Source organism: Myotis daubentonii, chromosome 3 (assembly GCF_963259705.1).
Source record: "Myotis daubentonii chromosome 3, mMyoDau2.1, whole genome shotgun sequence".
Taxonomy (NCBI): domain Eukaryota; kingdom Metazoa; phylum Chordata; class Mammalia; order Chiroptera; family Vespertilionidae; genus Myotis; species Myotis daubentonii.
In genome coordinates this window covers 126,333,233-126,351,869 of record NC_081842.1, presented here as the reverse complement: position 1 = coordinate 126,351,869, position 18,637 = coordinate 126,333,233, and the positions used below count along the sequence as shown (strand labels likewise).

General features: G+C 40.7%; 1 protein-coding gene and 1 long non-coding RNA gene across 15 annotated transcripts in view; one reads left to right on the top strand and one right to left on the bottom strand.

Annotated features, from left to right (window-relative positions):
* PRPF4B (pre-mRNA processing factor 4B) overlaps positions 1-10,517 on the bottom strand; it is a 60,500-nt gene extending 49,983 nt beyond the window's left edge. For 11 of the 14 annotated variants that reach the window (XM_059688487.1, XM_059688488.1, XM_059688489.1 and 8 more), the window contains exons 1-2: positions 10,290-10,516; positions 584-1,780 (exon numbers count right to left, since the gene is read on the bottom strand). In XM_059688487.1, coding sequence (XP_059544470.1) covers positions 584-1,780; positions 10,290-10,486 — 1,394 coding nt within the window. In that variant the 5' untranslated portion in view covers positions 10,487-10,516. Of the gene's footprint in view, positions 1-583; positions 1,781-10,289 lie in introns of all 14 variants that reach the window. The other 3 variants (XM_059688498.1, XM_059688500.1, XM_059688499.1) reach the window with 1 other exon arrangement.
* Positions 10,518-13,571: 3,054 nt separating this feature from the next.
* LOC132230676 (uncharacterized) lies at positions 13,572-16,195 on the top strand. The gene is made up of 2 exons (XR_009451908.1): positions 13,572-14,040; positions 14,997-16,195. It is a non-coding gene; the product is annotated as an uncharacterized LOC132230676 (long non-coding RNA).
* Positions 16,196-18,637: the final 2,442 nt, after the last annotated feature.

Below are 18,637 nucleotides of genomic sequence, written 5' to 3'. Positions count from 1 at the left end.
TATACCATCCTTCCTAAACTTAAGGGGTTGTTGTTTTTTGCAACAGATTATAAATATTTAAATTAACAAAAAAAATTTCCACTTTCAATTTCATTGTGTTTGGGGGCCAAAAGCAATTATAGTTTCAATTAATATTGTTAGAACTCAAAATCATGCCAATTCAAGAGAATAGACAGATCACAAACCTTAAAACTGATACTCTTTTTTTAACTTTTTAAAGTTGAAAATTTCAGCCTATATTGTCCAATGGAGTAATAATCCCCTCTAGGAAATACACTCCCTCCCCATAAATGGGTATACAGAGCTGTCAATTTACCTGGATTTAAAGGAATGAGTCTGCAAGTTAGATACTAAATTAAGAACTTGAAAACATAAAGGTTTCTATCAAGTTCAGTATTTGTAAATTGTCCACAACCAAGATACACAATGACAAAAGTACAAATGTTAATACAGTAAATGGAATGGATTATACCTAAAACTATAAAACTCATTACTATCTCATCTTTCATTGTCACAAGTTCTAGTTTCTCCTTTAAAATTTGGTGCATTGGTAAAAAGCACTAACATTTTGAAAACAAGTTACCTTGGGGAAGAAAGTCGTCTCCTTTCTGGTTCTCTTCGTTTTCTTTCCAAGGATCGGCTCTTAGCTCTTCTACCGGGAGACAGAGTTCGAGAAGGTGACTTGCTCTGCTTAGACCTTCTATCATTTAAAAGTGGAGATCTACTTCTTCTGGATTTATCACGTTGTTTTGGAGACAAACTTCTTCTTTTAGGACTACGACCAGGTCTTCTACTGGGTGACCTATTTTCTTTCCCAGAAGAAGCATCTTTAGAGGGAGATTTAATTGGCTTCTTTTCTTTATCAGTTTCAGACCGTTTTGATTTTCTCTCTTTGGACCGTGACCTTCTGTCTTTGGATTTACCTCTTAAGTCAACTGGGGATCTGGATTTTTTGCCTCGATCACGACTTCTTTCATTTATAACTGGGGATTTTTTTCTATCTTTTGACTTACTTTTATCTTCAATCTTAACCTTGTCATCAGTAGGAGATCTGGCCTTCCCAATTTTCTCTTGAGATCGCCTTCTAAGGGTAGGAGATTTTGATTTTCTTGCTTGATCTTGAGACTTACTTCTTTTGGATGGACTTTTAGACTTTTTCCTCTCCTTTGATTTGCTCCTAGTTGTCTTCTCTTTAACTATTTCAACACCTCCCTTACTTTTCTTTTTATCAGACCTATGTCTAGTCCGTTCTTTGGATCTGCTTTTACTTCGCTTTTTTGTACTATTTTTATTGTCCATAAGTTCAAGTTTCCCCTTGGTAGTGGAAGATCTAGTACTAGACCTATTTCCATTTCTTGCCTTTTCATGAATTTCCCCCTCTTCTTCAGAGCCAGATTCATAACCTTGTAATATGAGCCCCATCCCTGACTGGACCTTTCCTTCCATTAACTCATTATCAAGTTCAGCTTTAATCAAGGCTCTCTGTTTTTCCAAGTCTTCCAGCAACGCTAAATCATCAAGTTTAGTTCTTTTTGCTGGAGACAAACCTTCTTTGTCAGAAGCATCTATAACTTCTTTTCTTTTGTGTTTCTTATGTTTATGCTTATGTTTATGTTTTTTATCCTTGTCTTCTTCTAAGGAATGTTTATGTTTCTTATGTTTACTTCTGTGTTTATGTTTCTTTTTTTTGTGACGACTGTGCTTATTTTGAGATTGGTCTTCTGATACTTCTCCATTTTCTTCATGTATACTCTTTTCAGAATTATCGGCATCTTCCATCCTATAATGTATCAAACACATTTTAAAATCATATAATTTATCAAGCATTCATGATCATAACAAAATAATGATAAAATACATTTCAATCGAATACACAAAAGAATGCCCCATTTTCTTTTATTAAACACATAGACCTATTTGGGAGACTAATCTCTTTTTCCACTTTAAATTCAGAAGCATACTTTAAAAAAAATCTCTGGGGCCAATATTGAGCATACCCAAAATAGCACTCCATCATGTGCACTGGTGGCTGATATTGATAGTATAAATACACCTTCCAAGTGTTAAAACTTCATAGTAAACTAACCAGGAGTTACAGACTCTTGACCTGTAGCAGCCACCGAGAATCATGTCATTGAGCCATATCAAAGGGTCTTTTGCAGGTTAATAATAGTTCAAATCAATAATAGTTCAAAATCAGCAATTTCACATGGTCTAACCCAATATTTGCTCAGCTAAGTTTCAAATGAAGAGATTATTTTCCAAAAATATGTTCGGTGGCTTTTGTACTTAATTGTTTGAGCTATGCTCAGTTAAAGAATTTATGATTCTAAATTATTTTGCTAAATCCATGCTGTTCAGTATTCCCAGGTAAAACACAGGCTACGACAACAATATTTAAATTTACCCTTTAAAGTCACTCCATACTGTATTATCACATCTTAGAATGAGATCAAAACAAGACTTTAATTTATCTGAATTAATGAACTCATATTATTTTTGGAGGAAAATATGAATTATTTTGTCAAAATCCTTCCAATTATACACTCCTGTACTGTCAGTAAGTTTATCAAATAGCTCCTTGCAAGTTATGAATAAATCTATTCATTCAATCTCTTTTACCATTTTTTAAAGATCACCTATACTTAAATGTAGATATTAAAGTGGGTAGCAGGAAAACAAAGATGTGCAAGACCAATACCTGCCTTCCTCAACAAAATGATAGTCCAGAGGAAAACAAAGTGTAATGATAATTACACAAATAAGGGCATTATGGGATAATGCCATGAATAAAGGAACACTAAAGGAAAACCTAAAATCATTTTGAAAATGGTCAAGGGAAGTATCTTGAATGAAATTACAGAAAAAAACCCAAGCTATTTTTTAAGCAGGTACTTTGGGTAGAATAAGAAATGTTTATCGGGAAGGTACATGAGTTGGAAGTAACACTAACATTCTCCTAAAGAATGAGTAAAAAATTAACCAGAAGGGGAAAGAGGTACTTTAGGGTGGAAAAAAAAAAGTGAAAAGGGGGATAGTTATATATAGCCAACTGTAAGCAGATCAGTGCTGTCAGGGCATCAAACATGGGGAAGTAAATGGTCTAATGAAAGTTAAGATCTCAGTGGACCAATTCCAGATGACAAGATATAGCATGAGATTCTGGGAGGGAGTGGCTGAGATACAGTTATAGGCTCACTGTAATCAAAGGCCTAGGAACTGCGAGGTAAGGTTGTTGGATGGATGGTCTGTAATGACATTGTCATTATGGCAGGGTTGAAGAAGAGTCTGACCTTCCAGCCAAGTCTGTGCTCAATAAAGGACACACTGGAGTTTGCTTGAAAAGTTTTCAATTAACAACGAGGGAGGTGCAGAATATGGAGAACATAACTACCACATGGCAAGTACTTTGAATTTTTTAGTGTCAGATTGCCAATATCCATTTCTGGTACTATAGACTCTGGGAAATAAAAAAAATATTAAAATAGAGCTGCAGACGAAGCTGTGTCTTCTAGTGAGAGTCAGGTTTTAGTTTGAGCTTACTTCTAATAGGGTATGAGAAGATAGAATAAATATAGTAGTGTTCTCTGGATCATCAAATGTTCTCAAAAGACTTGGAAAAAGAAAGTGTAATATCTTTGTATTAAAACAAACAAACAGCCGGAACCGGTTTGGCTCAGTGGATAGAGCGTCGGCCTGCGGACTGAAAGGTCCCAGGTTCGATTCCAGTCAAGGGCATGTACCTGGGTTGCGGACACATTCCCAGTAGGGGATGTGCAGGAGGCAGCTGATCGATGTTTCTCTCTCATCGATGTTTCTAACTATCTCTCTCCCTTCCTCTCTGTAAAAAATCAATAAAAAATATATTTAAGAAAAAAAAACATAAAAACATAGCTTGATTGTGGAGGAGGGAAAAATCACAAAACTAGAAAATAGGTTACACCTTTGTATAAGGCTACACCCTCCTATAGGCAATCCTTGCCCAGAAATCTTTCATGCCACAATCCATGTGAGATATATGAACCTTGACTCACAGGGGGAAAAGTCTGAGACAAATTGAATTAGGCTAATTCAAGATATGGGGATAGGTAAGGAGAACCTTTTAAAAGGTTGAGAATGATTTTCAGGTAAAACACTAAGTACTCAAAGTATAAAATTCAGATCAAGCTACTAGTAACTGAATACCCTTTAAGTAAAGAATAGTTGGATGGCTAGGCAGTTTTCACAGACAAACTACCTGGATTCAAATCCTGGGTTCAACTTACTAGTTGTGCAGACTTAGGCAAGTTTAAGATTTCTCTGATCTGTAGGCACTTCATGTATAAAGTGGAAAAATTATAAAAATAATAGCATCTACCCCAAAGCGTGTTGTGAAGATTGCACAGGGCAATAGATGTTAAGGTTTACAACAATGCCTAGCACAAACCAAGTGCCAAAAAAGTAAGCTGATATTATTGTTCAGATACTGGATAAATAAATATATTTACTCATCATGACACGAGCTGGCAGGACTAATACTAAGAATGTTATTTTAAGGAATACTATCAAAGGTCATGGATGCTCGAGTCAAACTATCTTATTAAAATGTCATCTCAACATGGCACACCTAGTATAACCTTAGGCAAGTTACTTCTGTGCCTCAGTTTCCTCAATTGTAAAAACTGGGGAAATAATAGTATTGAGAAATCAGAGATTTGTCTTGGCAATGGTTCACACAAAGTACTCAAGAAATATCGCCGAACCGGTTTGGCTCAGTGGATAGAGCGTCGGCCTGCGGACTGAGGGGTCGCGGGTTCGATTCCGGTCAAGGGCACGTACCTTGGTTGCGGGCACATCCCCAGTGGGGGGCGTGCAGGAGGCAGCTGATCGATCTCTCTCATCGATGTTTCTAACTCTCTGTCCCTCTCCCTTATTCTCTGTAAAAAAATCAATAAAATATATTTAAAAAAAAAAAAAAAAAGAAATATTGTCTCTCCATATGTCTCCAAGACAGGTGAGATATTAAAGTTAAAGGGACTTAAGGAATGTGCCTAAGGTCACACAGCAAGCTAACAAGAAGGCTGGTATTACATTCCAAATTAGTCAAGAGCTCTTCCTTATGATGGATGCTTTTAAAATGAGAGCATTATCACTACTCTGCATGACACTTGATTGTTGCCTCCTACTCCATTCAGAGTCAAAACTAAAATTCTTTACAAGGCCTCATAAAATCTGCCCAACTTCAATATTTTGAACCTATTACTTTCCTCTCACAGTCATCCACTTCAGCTACACTGCTCTCCATGAACAGGTAAATCTCAGGGCCTTGGTACTTGTACTTACTGTTTCTTCTGCCTAGAATGCTTTCTCCAGTTGTATATATTGATGGTTCTTTTGGCAACCACAATTCTTTGTGCAAATTATACTTCCTCAGTTAAGTTTCTCTGATCAATTCATTTTAATCGCAACACCCACCCTACCACACATATATTGCCTTTCTTTGCTTAATTTTTCTCCAAGTTGCCACAACCTAATATAATTCTGTTGGGCTCTTCCTATTATAACACAAACCCTATGAGATGAAAATTTTAATGTTTAATCCACTGCTCTATCCCTAAGACCTATACTATCTAACTTATAGAAGGTACTCAATAAGTACATTGTTTGCGGTAGTTTTTATCGCGCGCTAACAGGTGGCGTGGGCCATTTTTGCTAATTTTTTGCACAAATGGCAACGTTCAGTAAAATTACGATAACTTTAGTTTACGTATTTATAAGTTACCGCTAGTCATCAGCATGCGGACTGAAAGGTCCCAGGTTCAATTCCGGCCAAGGGCATGTATGTACCTTGGTTGCGGGCACATCCCCAGTAGGAGGTGTGCAAGAGGCAGCTGATAGATGTTTCTCTCTCATCGATGTTTCTAACTCTCTATCCCTCTCTCTTCCTTTCTGTGGAAAAAATCAATAAAATATATATATTTTTAAAAAGTTATGTTTACACTATACTTTAGTCCAGGGGTCCTCAAACTACAGCCCGCGGGCCACATGCGGCCCGCCGAAAACATTTGTTTTTTTACTTCAAAATAAGATCTGTGCAGTGTGCATAGGAATTTGTTCATAGTTTTTTTTAAACTACAGTCCGGTCCTCCAACGGTCTGAGGGACAGTGAACTGGCCCCCTGTTTAAAAAGTTTGAGGACCCCTGCTTTAGTCTATTAAGTATGCAATAGCACTGTCTTTAAAAAACAATTCTTAAATTTAAAAATATTGCTAAAAATGCCATCCATCAGCTGAGCTGTACAGTACTAACATCAAAGATCGCTGATGGCAGATTACCATAGTATAATAACAGTAACATTTGAAATAGTGTGAAAATGATCAAAATGTGACATAGAGACATGACATGAGCAAATACTGTTGGAAAAATGGCACAGACAGACTTACTCAAGGCAGGGTTACTATAAACCTTCAACATGTAAAATGCAATACCTGTGAAGTGCAATAAAGTAAGGTACGCCTGTACATGTAGAATTTGATACTATCTGTGGTTATGGCATTCACTGGAGGTCTGGGAATGTATACCCCATGAAAAAGAGAGACTACTGTATATAAATTCCATATATATAAATTTACATTTTGCAATTTAACACACATTAGCAGGTGTATAGGTCTATACCAACCTGGTCTACAACAGTTTTGTCATAAAACAATACTGACTGAGAGCTGATTAATGTCCTTCAAATCACATTATTTGGAAACAAAGCTAAGTTAAAAGTTCAGGCAATATGAAAGGGTTTAACAGTATTTGTTCATTTGTTTTGTCGAGTGCAATGTACCAGTTTCACCCTTCAAACAACCCAGATTTTGGGGCATCTGGCACAATAGCCATGAACAATTTTAAAATAAAGTGGCCAGTTACCAACCACAGTGTTATTTTAACTTCCTTTTTCACATTGTTTCCCCCTCCTCCCCTAGAATATTCTTTTTTATATCTTTTTGGGGGGCATTCAATTTATGCTTTGGAGACAAAATGGTTAACAAAGGGAATGCAATTGCTTCTTTATAAGTAATTAAGCTTGTTTCTCTAACAAATTAAACTACTTTAATACAGAACTAACGGAGAAGTAAAAATAAGAATGAATCCCCAAAGACTTTCTTTTATGTGTATATGTACACATACACACATACACATATGCACTTTTACTGATTTCAGAGAGGAAGGGAGAGAGAAACATTGAGGAGAGAGAATCATCAATTGGCCACCCCCTGCATGCTGGATTGAGCCCACAACCCAGGCATGTGCCCTGATCCGGAATTGAACTGAGACCTCCTGGTTCATGGGTCAATGCTCAACTACTGAATCTCACTGGCCGGGCAAGACCAACTATTCTTAAAACAATTTCCTTGACCCACATCTTTTCTAAATCAGGTTTGGGATTATATTTCAAAGAATTAGAACTATCACATAAAAAGTGGATCTTTCTGGGACACTGGAAATAAATGAAAATTATTTCAAGCCTTAAAGGCTATTTTTAAAATGTATAGTGGCAGACCAGGCTATACAATAGATAGGAGCTGGGTTCTAAAACCAGACTGCCTGGGTTTAAATCTTGGGTCTGTCACTTAGTACAGCCTTGGCCAAGTTAACTTAATTTTTCTGTGCTTCAGTATCATCTGTAAAACATGGGAAATAACAGTATCTACCACCATCGGGCCATTATAAGGATTAAATGAGTTAATATTTGTTCAGTGCTTTGAGCAATTCCTGGCTTGGTAAGTACAAACAAGTCAATGCATGTAAAAATGTAAATGTTTAGCCCTGGCCAGTTTTGCTCAGTGATTATAGAGCATCAGCCTGTGGACTGAGAGTTCGATTCCGATCAAGGGCACTGACCAAGGGCACGTACCTCAGTCCCTGGCTCTGGTAGGGGCATGTGTGGGAGGCAACCAATGGGTATATCTCTCACATCAAAGTTTATTTCTCTCTCTCTCCCCCCCACCCTCTTACCATTCTCTCTCTAAAAAAGGGGGAAGGTAAATATTCTTGGGTGAGGATTAATAAATAAATATATATATGTCCTTCAAATCATATATATATATATATAATATATATATATATATAAAAATATATATATAAAATATATAAATAAATGTATTTTTTATATAACACACGCACACATATATTTTTTAAAGTAAATGTTTAAAACCATCCAAAAGGCTGAGTTAGCTAATGAGTGACAAATGTAAAAGCCCTAGAAAGCCTTCAGGAAGCTTAAAACTGTTTTTTTAATATTTACTTTTTCTAAATTAGAACTTTGAATAGCATCCATATAAACTATTAAGTATCCTCTAAAGAACTGTTCAGACACTACAGTATATCCAGCATTCAGTATGAGCAGCATACATAGTACTTGCTTTCATATCAAACCGTTTTGTTAAACATCTTCAAATAATTGAAAATGGAACACATATAAACCAAATATTCCATTTATACCCAATGTTCTGTGGGGGAGGGGAAGTAAAATTAAAGACTATCTCAGTATCACTCACATTGCAAAGGCCTAAAAAAGTTACTTATTACTATCAAATCTAGTATTTGAATATGTAAATAAAATGTAGCTGAATGACTCCTCAAAGTGAATCTGAACTGTTCCTGAAATAAAATGAGCCATAATACTATAGGACTTTAATTTTTAAAAATGTTTTTATTGATTTGAGAGAGAAGGGAGAACGAAACATACACTGAGTGGCCAGATTATTATGACCGGCCAGATTATTATGACCACCCCATCAGTACAATGAAGTGAATTAGTTATGCAAATAATAATAATAATAATAATAATAAAACCTTGAGAGTATTTGCTTAGGAAGTTTTCAATATTCAGTATTTTTGGAAGTGTCAATGAAGTACTGATGGGGTGGTCATAATAATCTGGCCACTCAGTATAGATGAGTGCACAATCTGGGCTGGAGCCCTTAAGGGGACTCAAACCCCGACCTCTCCGTTCAACCACCGCACCGCCTAAGATGGGTACTGCACCGGCAAGAACACTGTAACGGTGCCACACTGTGACCTCGAAGAGACACAAAATGAGGCAAACTCTAGTTAAAACTTTAGACTCCGTCTGCTGTCCTCTCTGAGTCAAATGTGAACATAATAAAGCAGCTTTCAATAGTCCTCCATGAAAAACTTCACTGTCTAGCTGAGTGAAGCCCAGGACTGAGGCGTCCCACTGGTTGCACAGCAATGAAGTGTTGGACCGTCTGGTGGCAAAGATTTCTCCTATCTCTCAATCCCAGGTTGCTGGGCTATATCTACCTCTTTTCTAAAATGGCTGGAAACAAGTCAGATAATGCTGATGCAAAAACGGGCGATACAAGAATATTGTTTTAAAATCCATTCTCTTTTATGTTCTTGTTTGAGATTTCCTCAACACACACACGAAAAACAAATATAGTGATTTCAGTTAAGCAATGGTTAGCCTCTGCAACACACACAGGTATGCATGCCTCTCGGCCGCATCCACAATATTATATTGGCTTAACTACAGAAAAGTGCCCGGGTCCGTGGGAGCTGGCCATGTCCACTACCGCTTTCAGGGGTCCTCCCGAAGGAGTGCTCCAGTCAGGCCCGAACGCCAGGCCTTAACCCCAAGGACCCGGTCTTAGTTTGTCTCACGTTTACAAGTTGGCAAGTAAGCTGCAATAAAACATCGGGTGGGTGATGGAGTAAAGAAGAGTCCAGGGGTGGCGAGAGGAAGTGCACAAACTATCGCTGTGGGAGGTCCAAAGGGTGACCCTAGCACCCTGCTCCTCGCGGCTTTCTGGCTCTAAAGCTCACCCCGGAGCAGGACGACCCGCACTGCACGCGGAAGGAAGACACGTCTCCGGAAGGGCCCGGGTGCCGCTCGGCTCCTCGCACCCCCAGCACCGAGGCTGCGAGTGCGGCGGCCCGGGACCGCCGCTCGGACCCGCCGGGGGACTGGGAAGGCGCGACCGCACCGGGGCCGCAGCCGCCTGGCGCGCGGGACCTGTAGGGGCCGCTCGCGCCCACGCCTCCCAGAGGAGCGACGCGCGGCAGGCCGCGGCCACCTCCGACTCAACAGACGCGGCCTCCGGGAGTGGAACTCGCAGGCCGGCCGCCCACCCGCGCCCCACGTTTCCCGCCCCACAACGTATCGGGCGGGGAAAGGCAAAGTTTGGCTCTCGCCGTTAGGCCTGAACTTTCCCGCCCGCCGGTGCAAGTCTCCGCCGTCTGCCACCCCGCAGTCCCCAGGGCCCCGGCCTTCCGTACTGCTGGGAGAGACTTACTCCGACTGTTCCCGCAGACACGGAGCCTCGGCGGCGGCCATCTTGAACTTCCTGACTCGTTGGTGGCGGCGGCTGCCCGGGCGGTGGAGGCTGGTGTAAGGGGAGGAAGAGGGAGCAGAGCCGTCGCGCATGTGCTGAGCGCGCAGGGCACCGTGGAGCTCTGAGTCCGCTCTAAGAATCCAGAGATAAAAGTGCATCCGGGGACAGGGCGAGCGAGCGTGATGACGCAACTTCCCCAGACGGGGGAGGGGCGCGAGGAGCGGCGGGCGGCGCCTGCCGAGGGTTCGAGGCCGGGTGACAGGCATGCGCTCTGCGCGGGTCAAGTTAGAACCGAACTAGGTCTGGGAACCTGCTGGAGAGGGAGGAGACGGGACTCGGTGGGACGTGGGTCTCGGGTGTTCTCACGGGGGCCCAGGAGCTGAGTTAAAGTTCTCAGACTGCGGCAAACAAAATGACGGTTTTGCTTCTGAGCTGCGTTGGAGGCGTAGTGAATGCCTCTTGTCTGGCTGGATGATTCAACCAGAAGTCGCATTAAGGGCAAGCTTGTAGAAAGGCATACTGAGAATACTGGAAAGTTAGAGTTGCACTTAGAACGTAAATGTACTTTAATATGTAACCGTTATTGATACATTTATTTAAAACATGAACTTTGTTTCCATTTTTTGCCAAATCCAGGGGTAATGCCAGGAGTCGTTAGGGTCACTGGTTCTGTAAATTGAAGTTTCAAGTAATATTTTGGTTCAAATTATGTTTTTCTATAATAATGTACTACAGTAATGGGATTAGGTGAAATACTATATGAAAAAACATTTATTGACTCTTGGAGAGCTTTCAGCACCATGTGGGATTTTATGTCGCTCTCGGGGAGGTGGGGGGAAAGGTACCGTTCTCCGTACTCCGGGCGCCTGGAAGCAGGGTGACCATTACTTTTATTCTTGAAAACAATTGAGTTTGGGTTTGTCCTGGAAGTTTAAGCTCAGAATACCTGGGCTTCTTATATATCTTAAATTTTCAGAGGGGAAGAGTTACAAATATTCTTTAAAAATAAGTAACCTGTTTGGCTGAGTCCCAAACGTGTTAAAATGTTAAGTGTTTTCCCCACATGGACTCTATTAATATGGAATACCAAATTAACCTTTGGATAATTACTGATGTTTGTGAGTTCCCCATTGTAGCGTTTCTTTATATAGTCCTTAATTATATTGTTTTCTTCATGAAGGATTTCTCTCTCCTTAACAATCAGGTTCAGGTATAATAACTTGAAAGACTTCTTTGAAAGGAATAAGTTTTCAGAGATATGTTTAAAATGGTTTATATTTTAACCATATGCTTATTTATGTACTAATAGTGTATAAGTTGGGATTTCAGAGTCCTAACTATTCCTCCCTCATCCCTATATATCTTTTTAAAGTATTACTAATTCAGCCTTGTATGAACAGTTCATTGTATTATCTGCTCCGTACCCTCATGAAGGCAAGGCAATGTGTCATTTTGTCAATAGCTCCAATATGTTATTAAAATAACAAAAAATAATAAATTATATATATAAAATCCTAATATGCAAATAGGCCAAATGGAAGAACAGCTGAACAACCGGTCACTATGACATATGCTGACCAACAGGGGGCGCACGTGGATCATGGTGGGCGTTGGCCCCAGTGGGATGGTGGAGCAGGTGAGTGGAGAAGCCAGACCAAGGCGGGGCGCCAGTCGCTGTCATCGGGGTGAGCCTCTGGTGCTTACTGAAAATTCTTTGCTCCCGTGCACTGCAGTCCCACTGGGCACTCGCACCTGCTGCCGGCACTGGCCCCACGCATACCTGCTGATTGCTTGGCGCTGTCAGCAGGTGCAAGTAGCAGCTGCCAGCCCCAACCGCCCCTCAGGGCTTCTCCACCAACCCCTGCTCCTGAGGGGCGATTAGGGCCGGCAGCCACCTCTCGCACCTGCTGCCAGTGCTGGCCCCAATCGCTCCATGCCAGTCAACGGGTGGGAGTGGGGCTGCTGGCAGATGGGACCAGGAGCTGTGGAGGGAGGCGCCAGGCGAGGGTGCTGAGGATGGGTCAAGACCCGCCCCTGTGCCCACTGCAGCCTCATGGCCCACAGTTCCTTTCAGGGTGCACAAATTCGTGCACTGGGTCCCTAGTTTTTAAATAGTTTTAAAATGAAATAATCATAGCGTATGTAGTACAAACCTATTACAGATCATGTTTTGGAAATAAGTGCAACCCTATAAGGGATCTTTACCTTGGATATACTATAAAGTAGAATAATATACTAAAGGCAAAAAGTCTAGCAAATTGGTGTGAAGAGGTAAGGTAACTTGCTTGTGATGACTCAGTTTCTAAGTGTTAAGCCAGGATTTGAATTGAAATCTTTCCTTCTTAACATGAAGCTTCCCACAGAAATGTCATTTGTTTAGCATCTTATTGAGTACCCACTAACACAGCTCTTTCATATTCAAATATTTTTTTAAGTAAAAGGGAAAGATCACTGTACTGATGTCCAGAAATACTTATTTTCCTAAGGTCCAGAGGTTGTGATCTCTTTCTTGTTGCTGATTGATTAGTGGAGACCTCATAGGCCAATCTGAGTTTCCTTAATCATATTATATTCCCTGGTCCCCTTTGGCTCCACAATTCTTTGCAGTATGCTTAATGTGAGGATTAAACTAAGCACACTGAGCCCTAGCTGGTTTGGCTCAATGGATAGCGGGTCAGCCTGTGGACCAAAGAGTCCTGGGTTCTATTCCGGTCAAGGGCATGTAACTCAGTTGCAGGCTCCTCCCCAGCCCAGGCCCTGGTCAGGGTGTTTACAGGAAGCAACCAATTGATGTGTTTCTCTCACATGGATATTTCTCTCTCTGTCTTTCCCTCTCCCGTCCACTTTCTCTGAAAATCAATGGAAAAATATCCTCAGGAGAGAATTAAAACAAACAAACAAACTAAGCACACTGAGTAGGGGGAAGATGAATGGGGGAAGTAGGCACTAAGGATGTTCAGGTTTGAAGCCAGATTATGACTGGTTAAAGTTTAGATTTGGATAAACCATTCAAGTTTGTAAAAAAGAGCATAGCAGCCCAGCCGGCAAGGCTCAGTGGTTGAGTGTCAACCTATGAACAGGTCACAGTTCTATTCCTGGTCAGGGCACATGCCCGGGTTGCAGGCTGGATCCCCAGTGTCGGATGTGCAGGATGCAGCTGATCAATGATTCTCTCTCATCATTGATGTTTCTATCTCTTTCTCCCTCTCTTGACATTGATAAAAATATATTTTTTAAAAAGAGCATAGCAAAAATAAAGTTTAAGAAAATGATGCTAGCAAAATACTTCCTTTAAAATTTTCTCACCAAGGTACTTACAGAATGCAGTGTATACTAGGAAGGGGATTTGTCAAGGACTCACTCAAAACTGTGAACAACCTGGATGGTCAGAAAGACAAACAGGTGGGTCCTAGAGCCCACCTCTAATTATCTGGTTATTAAATTAAGCCTGAAACATACATCACTCGAGGCAAAAATGACAAAACTGAAGCTATTTGTACTTTGGGCACATCATGAAAAGGCGGTTCCTTTGGTAAAGACAATAATGCTGAAAAAATAAAAGGCAGCAGGAAGAGGAAGACCAAATATAAGATGGATTGACTCTACACAGAAGCCATGGACATGAGTCTACAGGACCCAAGCAGGGCCATGGAGGACAGGACTTTTGTGGACATTACTCAGCCTCGGGTAGTAGGAGCCAAATCAACTGCAGGTAACACACACACACACACACACACACACATCCTTATGTTGCTGTTGTAGTTTTAGAAGATAGTTTTTTAATGGTAGAGTTAAAATGGAAGTAAACATCCACCTACTCCTTTAATCATTGTTCTAGATCCCTCTCACAGACACCAGAGAGGTGTAATCAGACATCCCTGAGTCAGGAGAGGACTGTCCCTACCCCAGTTCTTGTCTTCTCATATAAATCAACTTAAATGAGAGCCCCTGATTGCATTGTGATAAAGCCAATTTTATTAAAGCAAACATGTTTATTAAAGAAGCAAGGCAAGCAAATCTATCACCAGGTATAATGTGCACAGATGAGCTCTTAGCTAATCTGGAGAGTGATGAGTTGGGTGGGATTTGAGGTATTATATACCCTCCTGTCTATAGGTTTCAGAATTCCTCTGCTGAATATCTTGGTACATATTAATTCTCAGGTCACTTTTTACTTTGTTGTGGCCTTCCCAGAATTCATGAGCAGCACCTGGCAACTTTATCTTCCCAAGCCTTGACACTGCTGGCTTTTATGTTTAGGAAGCAAAAAATAAAATTGCCTTCCCTGAGGGGGGGGGGAAGGTAGAGGGTAACGTGGGGACAAGGACACATATGTAATATCTTAATCAATAAAAATATATTAATTTAAAAAAAAATTGCCTTCCCTGCATTCTCTCCTTAGAGAGGCTTTTAACCATTTGCTCTCAAGAATCCTGGGCTGGGGAAGATAATGGCTTGTTATTTACAAGCTGTCTTCAAATTGCCCCAGTGTTTGGCCTTGTTTTAACTCCCTACGTCAGTTTCCCTATTCCTCTTGCCCTGGAGTTTTCGCAGCTTTTACTGCCCTCTAACAATTCAGCAAGTGTTTATGAAGCGACAGACTTTCCATTTTCAAACTATAACCACAACTTTTCATTCTTGCTGTTCTTCCTCCGCCGATTCAGGCAGGAACTTTTGCTCTGGAAAGCTGCCTAGCAGGAACCATTTCGTAGCAAATGGAACTCACCCTGATAAATGCCCAGAGGGGCGGGGCCTCAGGAGGTGGCGCTTCCCGGTGGGTGGGCTCCCGGCCTGCGCCCCGCCCCGGAAGTCGCGTGATGCGTGCGTGCATAGCAGGAAGGGGTGGGCGGGTCTGCAGGCCTTTGCAGTTCCGGCCCTGGAGCTACGGATCTAGGCAGAGCTTCCTGCTTCTGGACGGAGCCTTCGCGCTCCGTTCGGGCCGGTGTTTGCTCCATGGAGCCGAGCCAGCTCTTCAGTCACTGTCAGGCTCCGCACTGTTGCCGCCATTACAGTCGGGCGGTTTCCCGCCGCCAGGCCTGGCGGAGGCCCACCTACCGGAGAGTCCCGCGTCCCTCGGACCTCGCGGCGGCCGCATTCACTAAAGCTGAGATTGTTTTGCTGAAGAGATCCTGAAAGCTGAGCGCTTGGGGTCCCCCACCCCCGACCCCCAAACAATACCGAACAGGTTTGCGGGTCCGGAGACGGCGTTTGGGGGACAAACATGCATTTTTGAACATTTCGACTTGTTCTTGCCATCATTTCTTTCAAGTATTACTACTTTCATACAAGATACACATTCCCGAACTAGTGTGATAATGCCTTTGAATTACCTTCTTCCCGTCGAAAAGTGTAAACTAAGCTGCACTGGCATCGCCAGTCGCGTTAGGTCATTATTACGTAGGCTGCACACGAAAATGAAGAGCTCCATAAAACCCCTAGCAGGAAACTAGTCTGTGAAAGACTCCCCAGATCGCCTTGTGGATAATACTTAAGTTTTTATCTAGTTTAAATCTAGATTTGGAATTTGTAGCCGTTTGGGAACATACTGGGCTGTTCTTTCTTTATTGCAGAACAAAAACTTTTCCCTTTGTTTCATGAAAATTAATTTAGCTTTTTGTTGTTTTTTAAAGCAGTTCTGATGCGTTCATGAAAATCTAGAATATACAAAGCAAAAGGAAACACTAAAAACCACCCAGAGTTCCATTGCCCAAACTGAACCAACGTTAACATATCGGTGTGTTTTGGCCTATTTCCATATGAAATATTAAGTTTTCTTGTGCTCGTGTATGAAATGCGGTATTTTCCCTTTTCATGTAATATGCCCGTCAGTTTTTACATAGTTCTAGTTTAGTAAACACTTTTGTAACTACATGGTGTCCCTTTCCTGTGTTACTGGTTGTCTCAGTCCTTTCAGTTTGCACTATTGCACATGAGTGTGATGAGGCAGAATCCAGAATTGCATTTAGAACATGACCATTCAAGCCAGAGAGACCTGGGCTTCACCACTTGCTCTGCAACTTCAAACAACGTATTTACTAGTAACCTTTTGGGGCCTCATTTTGCATGAGTAACACAAAAATAATAATTCTCATCACACAGAGTTATTACAAGGATTAAATGCAATAATGAATGAAAGTGCCTGGAACATATATTAGTAAATACAAGCTTTGTCTATAGGCAATGTTTGTTTTGGGTTTTAATTTGTTTCTTTTTTTCACATGGTTTATTTCCAGATTTCATATATAGTTAAATGCTATCACCACTGGATGTGGGGATTTTATACACAGCTCTTAATACAATTTATTACATAGTAATACATAAAAACATAAATACTACATTAAAAATCTTTTTTGCAATAAGAAAAAATGAAAAATGTCTAAAATCCTACTACCTATAATTTTTATTCACATTTTATAATAGGGCTTATCCTTTCTCACTTTTTTATACATTTATACATATATTAATGATATTTTTTAAATAGGGTTGTATAATAAATTCAGGTTAATAACTTGCTGAGGACAACAAAGAAGTCCAGTGTAAAGAGAATGTAGTGGTTAAAGAAGTAGAAAATAAAGCTGGAAAGGATTTGGATTTCATTTAAAATTTGACATTTAATTTGTTTATAGAAGGTTCACTTTGCTGTTGTGTGAAGATAGATAACAGGGCTCAGGGTGGAAAGGTGGAATCCAGGTAGGAGTGTAATTCAGTAATCCCGTGATTGACAGTGGAAATAGAAAAAGTGGTTGGATTCTGGATATGTTTTGAGGACAGGCTGTAGAATTCACATATTGATTGGATGTGGGATGTGAGAGTCAGAAACTTAAGTTTTTGCCTGAGCAATTGGATGGTTGTAATTGCCAGTTAGAAAGGAAATGAAGGAGCAGATTTTTAACCCTTTGAGTGCCAACCAATATCCTAGGAAGTATGCTAAAATTGCCAAGGCATTTTGAGTTAAGGTTTTTAAATTTTTTCCCCCACATAAAGAGTGAACTACTAGCATCTAATAGTGACACTGCAGGAGGAGCATGATAGTGCTCCCGGCACTTTTGGTGAAAGACAGGAGGGAAGCACTTGCGCTCCCTGGCACTCTAGGGGTTAAAGGTGGTGGTGTGGGCAGAGGGAGGACGGAAGAGTTCTGTTTTAGTCCTTATAATTCAGAGTCTATTAGATGTCTGCTGAATGTGGAGTCTTAAAGACTTCAATTATTGTTGAGTTGTCCATTTCTACCTTCATTTTTGTGAGTTTTTGCTACACTTTTTTTTGGTTCTTGGTTATTAGATACATACATGTTTGTAAATGTTACAGTTTCCTGTTGGATTGACACTTATTACAAAATGTCCTTATTTTTCTCTAGTAACATTTAAAATAATTTATTTGCTTGACATTACAACTTTCTTATGGCTGCTACTTACATGATTTGTACCATTAAATCTAAAGTGTGTCTCCTCTAGACAGCATACAGTTATATCTTGTATTTTTTAGCCTAATCTAGTAATCTACCTTTTGAATAGATTATTTACTCTGTTTGTTTATTTATTTTAAAAATGTTTTTATGGATTTTTAGGGGGAGAGAGAGAGAAAGAGAGAGAGAAATATTGATTTGAGAGAGAAACATTCATCCCTTGCCTCCCACATGTACCTCAAGCAGGAATTGAGCCCAAAACCTGGGCATGAGCCCTGACGGGGAATCAAATCAGCAACCTTTGGATTCACAGGACAATGCTCAACTAACTGAGCCACACCAGGTAGGGCTGTATACTCCATTGATGTTCAGTGTTATTGATATAGTTGAGTTATGCCTACAATTTTTACTTTTTGTTTTCTGTATGTCTCATATCTTTTGTGTTCCTCTACCCCTTCTTTACTGCTTTCTATTGCATTCAGTGAATACTTACTCCTGCAGTAGTTTAATTTTTTAATTTAATTTTTTTTCACTTTTTAAAAAGTTAATTCTTTAGTGGTTGCTCTAGGACTTGCCATATACATCTTAGAGTCAGCATCAGATTTACAACAACTTCATTCCAATGAGATTGAAAAATCTTACTCCAACATAGTTTTGTTTCCTTGCTTTTTGTGATATAATTATTATACACACTAGAGGCCCGGTGCACAAAAATTTGTGCACTGGTTGGGAGTGGGGGAGAGGTGGGGTCCCTCAGCCCGGCCTGTGCCCTCTCGCAGTCTGGGATCCCTCGGGGGATGACCACCTGCTGGCTTAGGCCCACTCCCTGAGGGAGTGGGCCTAAGCTGGCAGTCAGACATCCCTCTGGCAGCCTGGGAGCCCTCAGAGGATGTCCGAGCTGCAGTCG